At 40.6% G+C, this 12,208-nt stretch overlaps 1 protein-coding gene across 1 annotated transcript; it reads left to right on the plus strand.

Annotated features, from left to right (window-relative positions):
- The first annotated feature begins 7,124 nt into the window (after positions 1 to 7,124).
- Positions 7,125 to 12,208, plus strand: LOC115989905. The gene is made up of 5 exons (XM_031113779.1): positions 7,125 to 8,024; positions 8,139 to 9,128; positions 9,696 to 11,159; positions 11,249 to 11,396; positions 11,460 to 12,208. Exons 1-5 carry the CDS (start codon positions 7,125 to 7,127, stop codon positions 12,206 to 12,208), a joined length of 4,251 nt encoding a protein of 1,416 aa, XP_030969639.1.

A 12,208-nucleotide genomic window follows, 5' to 3' on the forward strand; every position in this document is an offset into this window, starting at 1 on the left:
TGATGGTAAGGCCAAAAGTGATCTTGAAGTCTCAAAAAAGTGACATTTGAATAGGTGTTAATTAAATGTGACATTTGAATAGGTGTTAATTAAATTAAGTGCCACTAGCTATTTAAAAGTATAGTTGAACAGCAAAATAAGAGGGGACAAGATCTTCAATTATCTTTAAGCCCTTCCAAGTGCCACTGGCGATTTAAAAGCATAGTAGAACGGTGAAATAAGATGTACAAAAAGTCAAGAAAAGTGAGCATAATAACTTCGATTTTTTTAAGGAGCTATCCGGTCCCACGAGTGACGTCAATTCCAATAACAAAACTTCCTACGACTTTCCTTAACTCTCCAACATAAATCTATAATAGTGTTTCTCTTCAATTATTGTCTCTCTATTTTTTCTTTCTTTCTCAGACTGAGCACACAGAAAGTTTTTTCTACCACCAAATCGTTCAAGCCTACTCGCATCCTCAAGGTCCTCTCTCTTATCTTATGCAATGTTTTGTGTGAATTATCTGTTTTATTTCTTTCTTTCTTTCTTTCTTTTTATATTTATTTATATGTTTCGATTTCTCTTTGGATGATGAGAAAGCAGAGGGAAAGAGGAGGAACATACAGATTTTTTTTCCTGATTTTGACTTTTTGTTTTAAAGTATCTGAATTTCTCCTCTCATACCAATAGTGATTGTTAAATTACAAATAAATTTCTGCAATGATTTAATGTTAGTTAAATAGATTTTTTTTTCCTGGATTTTGACTTTTTTTCCTGGTTTTGATTTAATGTTAGTTAAATAAATTTCTGCATAAATAATAATCATAATAACGTAAGTTATTAAATCTGTTTAAAAAAATAAACAAACAAATTTTTTTTGACTTCACTGAAAACAGAGGATAGAGGATGTGAATACCCAACAAGGCTAGGATCACCGACACTAGTTTTTTTTTTTTTTTTTTCTTCTTATTATTATTTAAAAATAAATAAATAAATAGTGCGAGGTAATTAGCAAATTGGGTGTAGTTGAAAGATTGTTGTGACCTTAGTTTTATACTTTTATTAATGCCTTTTGTCTCTCTTTCACATACTCACAAATAAAAGAAAAAATAATGGTCATTCTTTTATTAAAAAAGCAATTATATAATAGGAATTGAATCATGTGTTGTATCTAAGGTATTTTTGAGCTTTACAATCACTACTGCAAATTCATTTCTCAAATCCGTAAGTTTTCATTTTTCATACACGTCCATCTCTTTTATTCAATCCTTTCACTCCCTCCTTAAAATAAAAGATCCATATCAAATCATTCCTTTTTTTTTTAATTTTTCTTTCAATTTTAATTGAAAACTACCTTTTTTATTTTTTATTTTTTATCTTTATTGTAGTTCAATACTTGCCGCCAACATATTTCCAATGTCTTCCATTAGCTCTAAGAATTCCTCCTCTTCGTCATCATTTTCATCTTTAACATCCCAGTGGAAATTTGATGTCTTTCTTTGAGGACACCTGCACTAGTTTTACGGACTATCTATATATTGCTTTAAAACAAAGGGACATTGTTATCTTTAGAGACGAGGAAAATCTTGAGATAAGAAAATCTATTTCACTGGAGCTCTTGAAAGCAATAAAAGCATCAAGATTTGCAATTGTCACTCTCTCAAGAAACTTTGCATCATCAATATAGTGCTTGGATGAACTTATAAAGATAATTGGATGCCTAGAAGAGAAGACCGTGGGTCCGTTTGGATACAGCTGAAAACTGAAAACTGAAACTGAAAACTGAAAAACACTGTAGCAAAATAATTTTTAAATGTGTAAATAATACCGTGAGACCCATTTTTAATATTTTTTTCTGAATAAAATGATTGTGGGTCCCATGAACAGTGCTCAAACAGTCTCTGCACAGTAAAATTTGTCTCCCGCACAGTGTATAAACAGTACTTTTATTGTTCATTCGCTGAAAAAAAAAAAAAAATTCTTAAACGCACTCCATGACTGTTTTGCTAATTTTTTATGATGTGGACCCATTTGATGTACGAAAACAAACAGACACCTTTGCGCAAGCCTTTTCTAAACATGAAGAACGTTTCAAGGACGACATGGAGAAAGTGCAAATATGGAAAGCTGCTTTAGAAGAAGTGACAAATTTCAAAGGGTGGCACCTACTGGATAGGTAACCCAATTTGACATATTACTTGCTTCTAAAAAAATGTTCAAACTTCAAATAAGTACACTTCTTATCTTAACCCTTGTTTTGAACTTTGGGTAAAGATACACCATATGCCATTTTGTTTCCCCTCAACATCTACAGCAATCTGGTTTGATCTGTCCCTTAATATTAATTTCATTCAACCTTAATCGATTCAAGCATGGATCAAGAGCTAGCTGAAGGGGTATCAAGGGCAATTTAGAGAACATAAAGTACTTCTCCCTGTCTCTTGTCTCTATTTTATGGTCTATGGATTTCTAGGAACAAGGCAATTAACCATGAAGAGAGAGACATTCTCTGCCACTAATTTTGTACTCTTTTCTTCTTGTGTTGTTTTTGTTCCTTTTGTTTCAATGTGCCAAAAAACAATTCATTATCCTTGGCATTCTTTCTCAAAACAATAGTATATTTTAGGGATTAAGTGCGTTTGATGGACCGACTTAGCCAGTGCGAGCCCCATGAGTTTAATCCACCTACTTCCTTGCTGTTGTACTATTCTCTATTTTCTCATTCAAACCTAGACATGGCAAAACGGGCGGGTCGGATCGGGTCAATCGGGTTGCAGGTCAAACGGGTCACGGGTCAAAATGGGTCATTTTAATCGGGTTAAAAACGGGTTCGGGTCAATCGGGTTGTGGGTCAGGTCGGGTTGGGTCGAGTTGACCCGTATTTTTCACATGAATTTTTTTTTTTTTTTTACTTTTTATAAAGAAAATAATATGTATTTGCCATTTGGAAAGTTATTCAACATATTACTTGATGTAAAATGCATTATTTTGAATTCAATACTTATATCATGAATGAACTCAGTTAAACTTATTAATACTTATTCAATAATTTTAAAATTATACAAATCCTAACATTGCTATCTAAAACAAAATAACACAAAGATAAGTAAAACAAATACATAAGTTTTATTTTTACACAATATCAACATTCCAAAATAAATAAATAAAAAATTGCAAATGATTTATTGGATAACTCATTTGATAAAGAATACAAACATATAAGAAAGTTACAGTTGTGAAAATTAATTTTATAATCTATTATCAATTGTGGTTAACACTCTATTTCAATTTGAGATATAAATTAAAGTTTGATTGTTTACTTATTTATATATGGTTTATTTTATGAAGATCATATCATTGTTAAGCAGCACACACTCTAGGAAATATCATAATTTATTTTGAAAAGCTGTTTATTTTGAACATAAATTGTTAAAAAATAGGTCTAAGCATTCATAATTTATGCTAATTTGATAATTTGGTTTTACTATTTTCACACTTGTGAATGTGTCTCACACATATCTACAATTTTAAATCTGTTTTTAACTCTACTATAACCAAATTATCTTGGCATGTACTTTGCTATTTGATATCTAAAATCTTTATTAATTACAGAATGCTTAACTATTTATCTTTCAATTAATTTGCATGTAGTTATGTAAATGTATCAATTGTTTCCTTAAAACTCACAATAAACAATTAAACCAATATTGTCTTAATTTCACTATTTTTTTTACCAAAAAAAAAAAAAGTTTAAAAAAAATGGTTCGGGTCGGGTTGGGTCGGGGTCGGGTTGACCCGCAAAAAAACACGGGTCGGGTCACAGGTCAACCCGTTTTTGCTTCGGGTAAAAAAAATCAGGTTCGGGTCAGGTATTTTTCGAGTCGGGTTAGAAAATTCTAACTCATTTTGCCATGTCTATTCAAACCTGACCAAAGAACTGAATGAAAATACGACTTTTTAAGTGTGGATTCTTGCGCACAGCTCACATTTCCAAATCATCCTTTAAAAAAAATCACAAACTATCAAAAGAAAAAAAAAAGAAAAAGAAAATATAATCTATTTAGAAACAACCAGGAACTACCCAACATTGCAAAAGGTGCATACTAGTATTGACACAGGAACTTTAAACATTATAAAAAAAAAATTTTTTTTTTAAAAAAAAGTCAATAACTTCGATTTCTTTAGGAGTGGAGTAGATAAGAGAAAATAAAACAAAGATTAATTATCCGGTCCCACGGGTAAAGTCAATTCCAATAATGAAACTTCCTACAACTTTCCTAACTCTCCAACAATAAAACTATAATAGTTTTCTTCTTCAACCATTGTCTCTATTTTTTTTTTTTTCCTCTTTCTCAAACTGAGCACACAGAAAGTGTTTTTTCTACCACCAATCGTTCAAGCCAATTCGCATCCTCAAGGTACTCTCTTTTCTCTTATGCAATGTTTTGTGTGAATTCTCTGTTTTTTCTTTTCTTTTTTTTGTTTTGTTGTTTCTTGGTCTAGATGGTTTTCCTTCTGATGAGCCTGTTCATGTTGTTGCTCCCATAGGTGCCACCTTTCTTAGGCAGAGGGCTGCTCACTTGAGAGTTGATCCGTTGCGTCCTAGAGGTGCGTCATCTGGTGCTATCCCTCCTCCCTCTTCTACAGGTGCTGATGCTGCTGAGGCGTCTGGTGCTACTGCTGCTGATGTTGATGTTCCTCCACCAACTACTTCGGATGATTCGGACATTCGACGTACGTTGGATCATGTCTTGACTGTTCAGGCGGCTCATTGACAGATTTTGGTGGACGTGCTCGATGAGATCCGTGCTTTGCGCGCAAAGTTGGCGCAGTTTAGACGATCTTCACTGCCACCTCCCTTTTGATGATGGATTTTGATTGCCCTTTGGCATTCCGTCACAAAAAGGGGGAGTACTTATTTAAGTTGAGCTCTTGTAGAGTTTTGTTTTTAGGGGGAGAGTATTTTTGTTGGTTGGAGCTTGTGGAGTTTAGATTATATCTAGGTGCTTCACATTGTATTTTCTCTTTTTAGCTCTTGCCATATTTTTGTTGGGATATTCATGTTAGGGGGAGTTACTTTTATTGCTTTATATGTTTCTTGTTTTCAACTGCTTATTGATTTATATTTATGAGTTATTCATTGATATATGTCTTTATTATGTGTTGTTTGAAATCAAGAATTTATTTTGTTTATTTGTATTTTCCACACATGCGGTTATGCATTTTGTTTAATGTTTCAGGAAATATACAGGTTGATTCAATTGAGCTGCTGTCTACACTTGCAACTGATAGATAGTAGTAGGATTGAGTTTGTTTTATGAGCATTTGTTTTGTAAAGGGCTTTTCTTTGTAAACTTTGAGTTTCTAGTTGTGTTTTGTCACGGATTGCCAAAGGGGGAGTTTGTTAGGTTCTAAAGACTTAGGTTTTTATGTATTTAGAACTCTAATGTGTATTGTTGGCAAACCATGATCAAAACAATATGTTTAGTAGTGTTTAGACTTGCTCAAAGTTGTATCATTTATGTAAAGTTGGAATCATTTGATGCAGAAGGCTTTTATGCTTCTTGGCCTGGTTCAATCGATCGAGGCTTAGGCTCGATCAATCTAAGAAGCGTTTTTCTGTAGAATTCCAACTCAGCCCTAGTTTGTTTAAAACGTTTAGGGTTTTCTAATCTGTCCTAAGTATAAAAGGCAAACCCTAGCCACGTTTTAGTGTTGCTCATATTGCTGTTTGTGTAAATCTCTTGTTAGATCTAGATGAGCTTTCCTTTACACAAACTTAGGGTTTTCAAGGAGAAGATATTATCTACACCTTGATGATCAATTCAGTTGCTGCCATTGAAGTTTAAAGAAACACAAGCAGGTTTGCTTGTATCTGGTGGTAAATCCAAGAAAGAAGGAGTCCGTGCATTCGGAGCTTGCACGTGGTCGTGTCAGTAAGTTCTACTGGTGGGTAGCAATAAGAAGTCGAGCGTGGGGGCTTGTAAGTCTTATTGTATGAACTTCGATTCTTTCTAGTGGATTTGCTTTTTACTTTGAGGATAGCTAGGTTAAATTCTCCCCAGGTTTTTACCGGTTTGGTTTCCTAGGTGATCATATCTTTGTGTTATTTATCTTTCCGCTGCTTTGCATGATATGATTGTTTGATTGTGATAACCTAGATTTGGAATTTAAACTAAGTAACAACTTGGCTAATTACCTAGGTTAATCCAATTGTATTTTTAAGGGGTTTAAAAACCATCAAACTCTTTGATTAGCTGGGAAATAGATTTATTATTATCATTAGGGTTTATAAAATCAGTCATTCCAAAAGTTGTTCCCTTTGTTTTTTTTCCTCTCATTTGTATCAATGCCAATTATGTTTGTTGCCCCTTGCACTCTCGCCCCCTGTATGGCCTACAATTTTCAAGGACATAATTTTAAACTTCCTTCATCCACCATTCGAATATTAAAAAAAATCAAATTTAAAGATTTTACTTTTGCATGTCAATTCCCAATTATTAGGAATACCAATTGATGGGATCGACGAGAACACGTTGTAGTGACGAGGCCACAGTAATGACGAGGATATCCCCTGATGACGAACAAACCGTCAACGACGAGGAAATGAAAGTCATTCAATGGTGCTAGTAAATAACCTGGGCAGTTACGAAACCAGTAAAGCAGACCGTTGGGGACTAATAAAAGCCCCATAATTGGGCTTGAGGCGTTATGAAAGAAGAGCATTTACACTCCAACGGCTAGCAGTCTAGCTCACAGGTATAAAACTCTCACATTTCGCAGCATAAGGTACGATACTACAATTCTGAAAAGACACTTCTGACTGCTAGTTCTATAAACATCTTGATTGCTCTAACTTTGGCATCGGAGACGTTGTGGCAGGCACCACACCGGTGACCATCCTTCTTGAAGAGAATCAGACGCTAACGGGAATTCCATCTGCCTCCTGAGACTGACGAGTTTGCACCTCATCAGTTTGGCGCCGTCTGTGGGGACGATATTTTCAGGTTCATATCTGAGAGCGTAGTTCCCATCAACCCTCTACATTCAGATGGAATCCAACCCAGACTCAGCAGCCTTGGCCCAGCAAGTCCAGGCCCTTGCAGCCACCATTGAAGAACTCACCAAACAGAACCAGAAAATGAAGCTGCGGCTCCAGCAGGTTCAACAAGCTCAACAGGAAGAAAACCGGTCCAAGGGTAACACGGAGGGAGAGGGGGATAGCCAGCAGAGGGAAACCCCCCGGAGACCAACTACCCCAGACGAACAGAACTCAGATCTTCTTCGGGAAATGAGGAAAGAGATGGACGAACTAAGGAGCGCTATCAAAGAAAAGACGGACCGGAGCGTAGACAAAATGATAAGGGCTACAGATTCACCCTTCACTGCAGCAGTACTTGATTGCCCCGTGCCGTCAAAGTTTCGCCTGCCTCAATTAGAGCCATTCGACGGACTCAAGGACCCTCAGGATCATCTTAATACCTTTAAGACGACTCTGGGTCTCCAGCAGCCACCTGATGAGATATTGTGTCGGTCATTCCCTACGACTCTCAAAGGAGCTGCAAGAGAGTGGTTTACTAAGTTGCCAAACTCGTCCATAGACAACTTCGATCAGCTGAGTAGTGCTTTTTTGCGCCACTTCATAGGGGGACAACGCCCAAGGAGACCAGTAGATTACTTACTCACCATAAGACAGGGAGAGAAGGAGACTCTGAGGTCATATGTCAAGCGATTCACCCGGGAAACTCTGGAAGTGGACGAAGCTGATGACAAGGTGCAGCTGACGACCTTCAAAGCAGGTTTGAGATCCAGAGACCTTGTGGCCTCTCTTGCAAAAAACCCCCCGAAGACAATGGCTAAGATGCTCCTGAAGGCACAAAAGTACATGAACGCGGAAGATGCTCTAGCTGCCATAAAAGATACTGACAGACTAGGGGACAAATCCAAAGGAGAAGACGACCGCAGAGGGCAAAAGAGAGACAGACCAGAACGTCGGAACAACGACGGGAATAGAAGGAGAGACGACAAAAATCCTCGTCAGGTAAAATTTACCCCTTTGGTTATGCCTGTTGACAAGATTTTCACGAAGATCAAGGACGAGCATTATCTCAAATGGCCCAGGCCATTACACTCGTCCCCCAACGTACGTGACAAGAACAAATATTGCCGGTTCCATAGAGACCACGGCCACAACACAGAAGATTGCAGAGACCTGAAGGAACAAATAAAGGAATTAATACGGAAAGGAAAGTTACAGAAATATGTGAAGAAAGGAGAATATAGCAAGTTCAGAGACGACAACAGGACCCAACAAGAATCCTTTACTCGGGATGACGACCATCCGTCCCAGTCTCCACGCAAAGTGATCGGGGAGATAAACACGATCGCGGGCGGACCATCCTCAGGAGGATCGTTTAGATCACTCAAAAAAGCATGCCACAGACAGGTGAACAGTGTCCACACCATGCCTCCGTCCAAGCACCGACGAACATACCAAGACATGTCCTTTAATGAAGGAGACGCCAGGGGAGTAAAGCAGCCTCACAACGATCCCCTGGTCATAGTGCTGAATATTGAAGGGTTCAATACCAGAAGGATCCTTATTGATAACGGGAGCTCAGCGGATATCATCTACCTTCCAGCCTTCCAACAGTTGAGATTAGATCCAAAAAGGCTCCGTCCTTTTGACTCTCCGCTCGTCAGCTTCAGTGGAGACAGGGTCTACCCCAGGGGAATAGTGACTCTGACGGTGACGGCAGGGACCTACCCATTGCAGTTGACCAAACAAGTAGACTTCCTGGTGGTAGATTGCCCCTCGTCCTACAATGTCATCATTGGGAGGCCCACCCTAAACAAGTGGAAGGCGGCGACGTCAGCCTACTGTTTGAAGGTGAAATTCCCAACAGACAGCGGCGTGGGTGAAGTGAAGGGTGACCAAGTCCTGGCAAGGGAATGCTATCAGGCCGTACTGGCAAAAAAGGAGAACCACACGTGGACGATTGAAGAAAAAGAGGAGGACGGGATGGAGACCCTAGAAGCAGTAGAGTTGATAGAAGGAAATGCGGACAAGACGACCAGGATAGGGACGACGCTAAGCCCCGAGATGAGAACGAGACTCATAAAATTCCTTAAGGGGAATCTAGATGTCTTTGCATGGAGTCACGAGGACATGCCAGGCATATCTCCAGAAGTCATCCAGCATAGGCTGAATGTGGACCCCAACAGGAAGCCCGTTCAGCAATGACGAAGAACCTTCGCTCCAGAACGAGATCAGGCAGTAGCAGAGGAAGTAACCAAACTCTTGACGGCTGGATTCATCCGGGAGGTATATTATCCAGAATGGCTCGCCAACGTCGTCCTGGTAAAGAAAGCAAACGGAAAGTGGAGAATGTGTGTAGACTTCACCGACCTGAACAAAGCATGCCCAAAGGACAGCTTCCCTCTACCAAGGATAGACCAGCTCATGGACTCCACCGCCGGACACAAGCTACTGACATTCATGGACGCCTTCTCAGGGTACAACCAGATAAAGATGGCTGAAGAAGACCAGGAGAAGACTGCCTTCATCACAAGCCAAGGACTCTTCTGTTACAAGGTGATGCCTTTTGGGTTGAAAAATGCTGGAGCTACGTACCAAAGATTGGTAAACAAAATGTTCAGCCAACAGATTGGCAGGAACATGGAAGTATACGTGGACGATATGCTCGTTAAGAGCAAGGAGGAGCTCGCTCACCTGGACGACCTGGAGGAGACTTTTGCAACCCTGAGAAAACACCAGATGAAGCTGAATCCAAGCAAATGTGTTTTTGGAGTAGCCTCGGGAAAGTTCTTGGGATTCATGGTTTCCCAGAGAGGAATAGAAGCAAATCCAGAGAAAGTACGAGCTATCATCGACATGGCTTCACCCAAGACCGTCAAGGACGTACAAAAACTTACAGGAAGGATAGCAGCCCTGAATAGGTTCGTCTCTAGGGCCACAGACATATGCCTACCCTTCTTCAAAACCCTCAAGCAGGCTTTTGCTTGGACCGACGAATGCGAAGTAGCGTTCCAAGAGCTGAAGCAATACCTGAGCAGTCCACCTCTCCTGAGCCCGTCCAAAGGAGGGGAGAACTTATACTTATACCTGGCAGTGTCAGCCTCGGCAGTAAGCGCAGCCTTGATTAGAGAAGAAGGCAAGAAGCAACTCCCGGTGTACTACGTCAGCCAAGCCTTTCAAGGAGCTGAGTTCAGGTACCCAAGGATCGAAAAGATCGTGTTTGCACTTATAGTAGCCTCGCGCAAGCTCAGGCCGTATTTCCAATCAAATCCTATCCTTGTGATGACGGATCAACCAATTAAGAAATCAATGAACAAACCAGAAGTAGTAGGGAGAATGGTCCAATGGGCAGTCGAACTCAGCCAATTTGACATCGAGTACCATCCAAGAGCAGCTATCAAGGCACAAGCTCTGGCTGACTTCATCGCTGAATTCACTCTGCCAGACGAAGATGGAATTACAGACGAAGTTGATAAATGGACAATACAGACAGATGGTTCGTCAGCCCAAAAGAGAGGGGGAGTAGGGGTCGTCATAACCACCCCCGACGGAGAAGTGATGAAATATGGGGTTCAACTGAAGTTCCCAGCCACCAATAACGAAGCCGAGTATGAAGGAATATTGACGGGCTTGAGGCTTGGGAAAGCTCTTGGTGCCAAAAACTTGCTGATCCAAAGTGATTCAAAGCTGGTAATCGGACAGATCAGTGGGGAGTACGAGGCAAAGGAAGAAAGGATGCAGAAATACCTTAAACTGACTAGGCAACTAACTCAAGAGTTCGACACAGTGGAGTTCGTCCAGATACCAAGAAGCCAGAATATTGGAGCCGACGAAGTATCAAAACTAGCGTCATCAGAAGAAGGGGAAACGAGCACAGACATGGCAATAGAGATCCAGAAACACCCGAGTATTGAAGAGGTGGCGGTGTTCTCCATCCAAAGCACAGACACCTGGATGACGCCCATAATATCCTTCCTCCAGGACGGGCACCTACCTCAAGACACTGAAGAAGCCAGGAAGATCAAGAAGAGGGCAGCCAGATTCACGATCTTGAATGACGTCTTGTACAAGAGAGGCTTCTCAATGCCCTACTTGAAGTGCGTCGACGAGGAAGAGGCCAAATACATCTTGGAGGAGGTACACGGAGGAATTTGTGGCGACCATGCCGGCTCCAAATCCTAGTAAACAAAGTGGTAAGAGCAGGATACTTTTGGCCAACCATGCAGGTGGACGCTGCTAACATCGTCAGAAGGTGTGACAAATGCCAACGATACGGGAATGTGCAGCGGCTTCCAGCAGAGAAAATGACGACCATAGCTTCCCCATGGCCATTTGCACAATGGGGAATCGACATCGTCGGTCCTCTGCCCCAAGGTAAAGGTCAGGTAAAATTCCTTCTTGTTGCTATTGACTATTTTACAAAATGGGTTGAAGCAGAGGCCCTAGCAACGATCACTGAGGCTCGGATCCAGAACTTTGTGTGGAAAAACATAGTATGCAGGTTCGGGATTCCCTCGACGATCATATCAGACAATGGAAGGCAGTTCGACAGTCAAGGCTTCAGGGAATTCTGCTCAAGCCTTGGGATCAAGAATCAGTTCTCATCCCCAGGGCATCCTCAGGCAAACGGACAGACGGAAGTGACGAACCGGACGCTGCTCAAGATTATCAAGACCAGACTGGACGATGCGAAAGGTGCCTGGCCAGAAGAACTACCAAATGTCCTATGGGCTTACAGAACCACCGCCAGAACCCCAACGGGAGAAACCCCCTTCAGGCTTACCTATGGTACAGAAGCAGTAATCCCAGTCGAAGTAGGGGTCACAAGTATCAGGCGTGGAACCTTCAACAAAGAGATCAATGACGACGAACTACGACTGAACCTAGATTGTCTAGACGAAGTAAGAGTCAACGCATCCAGCAAGATGACGAGGTATCAAAGGAAAATGGCCGAATACTATGACAAACGGGTCAAACTGAGACGCCTGGACATAGGAGACCTCGTCCTACGCAGGACCACCATGGCAACTAAAGACCTTACCCAGGGAAAGCTAGGTCCTATATGGGAAGGTCCCTACCGAGTCGTTCACTACTCAAGACAAGGAAGTTATCACCTGGAAACCATGGACGGACAAAGGCTCCCTCGACCATGGAATATTGAGCATTTAAAAAAGTACCACCAGTAA

The sequence above is a fragment of the Quercus lobata genome, chromosome 5, assembly GCF_001633185.2.
Source record: "Quercus lobata isolate SW786 chromosome 5, ValleyOak3.0 Primary Assembly, whole genome shotgun sequence".
Taxonomy (NCBI): Eukaryota; Viridiplantae; Streptophyta; class Magnoliopsida; order Fagales; family Fagaceae; genus Quercus; species Quercus lobata.

Excerpts from the sequence above, each read along its gene's own strand:
- LOC115989905 (XM_031113779.1), top strand. The coding sequence starts at position 7,125 with ATGAAGCTGCGGCTCCAGCAGGTTCAACAAGCTCAACAGGAAGAAAAC. Across the intron at positions 11,160-11,248 it reads CCAAATACATCTTGGAGGAG|GTGGACGCTGCTAACATCGT; the intron begins GTACACGGAGGA and ends CCAACCATGCAG. Across the intron at positions 11,397-11,459 it reads CGTCGGTCCTCTGCCCCAAG|AGGCCCTAGCAACGATCACT; the intron begins GTAAAGGTCAGG and ends GGGTTGAAGCAG.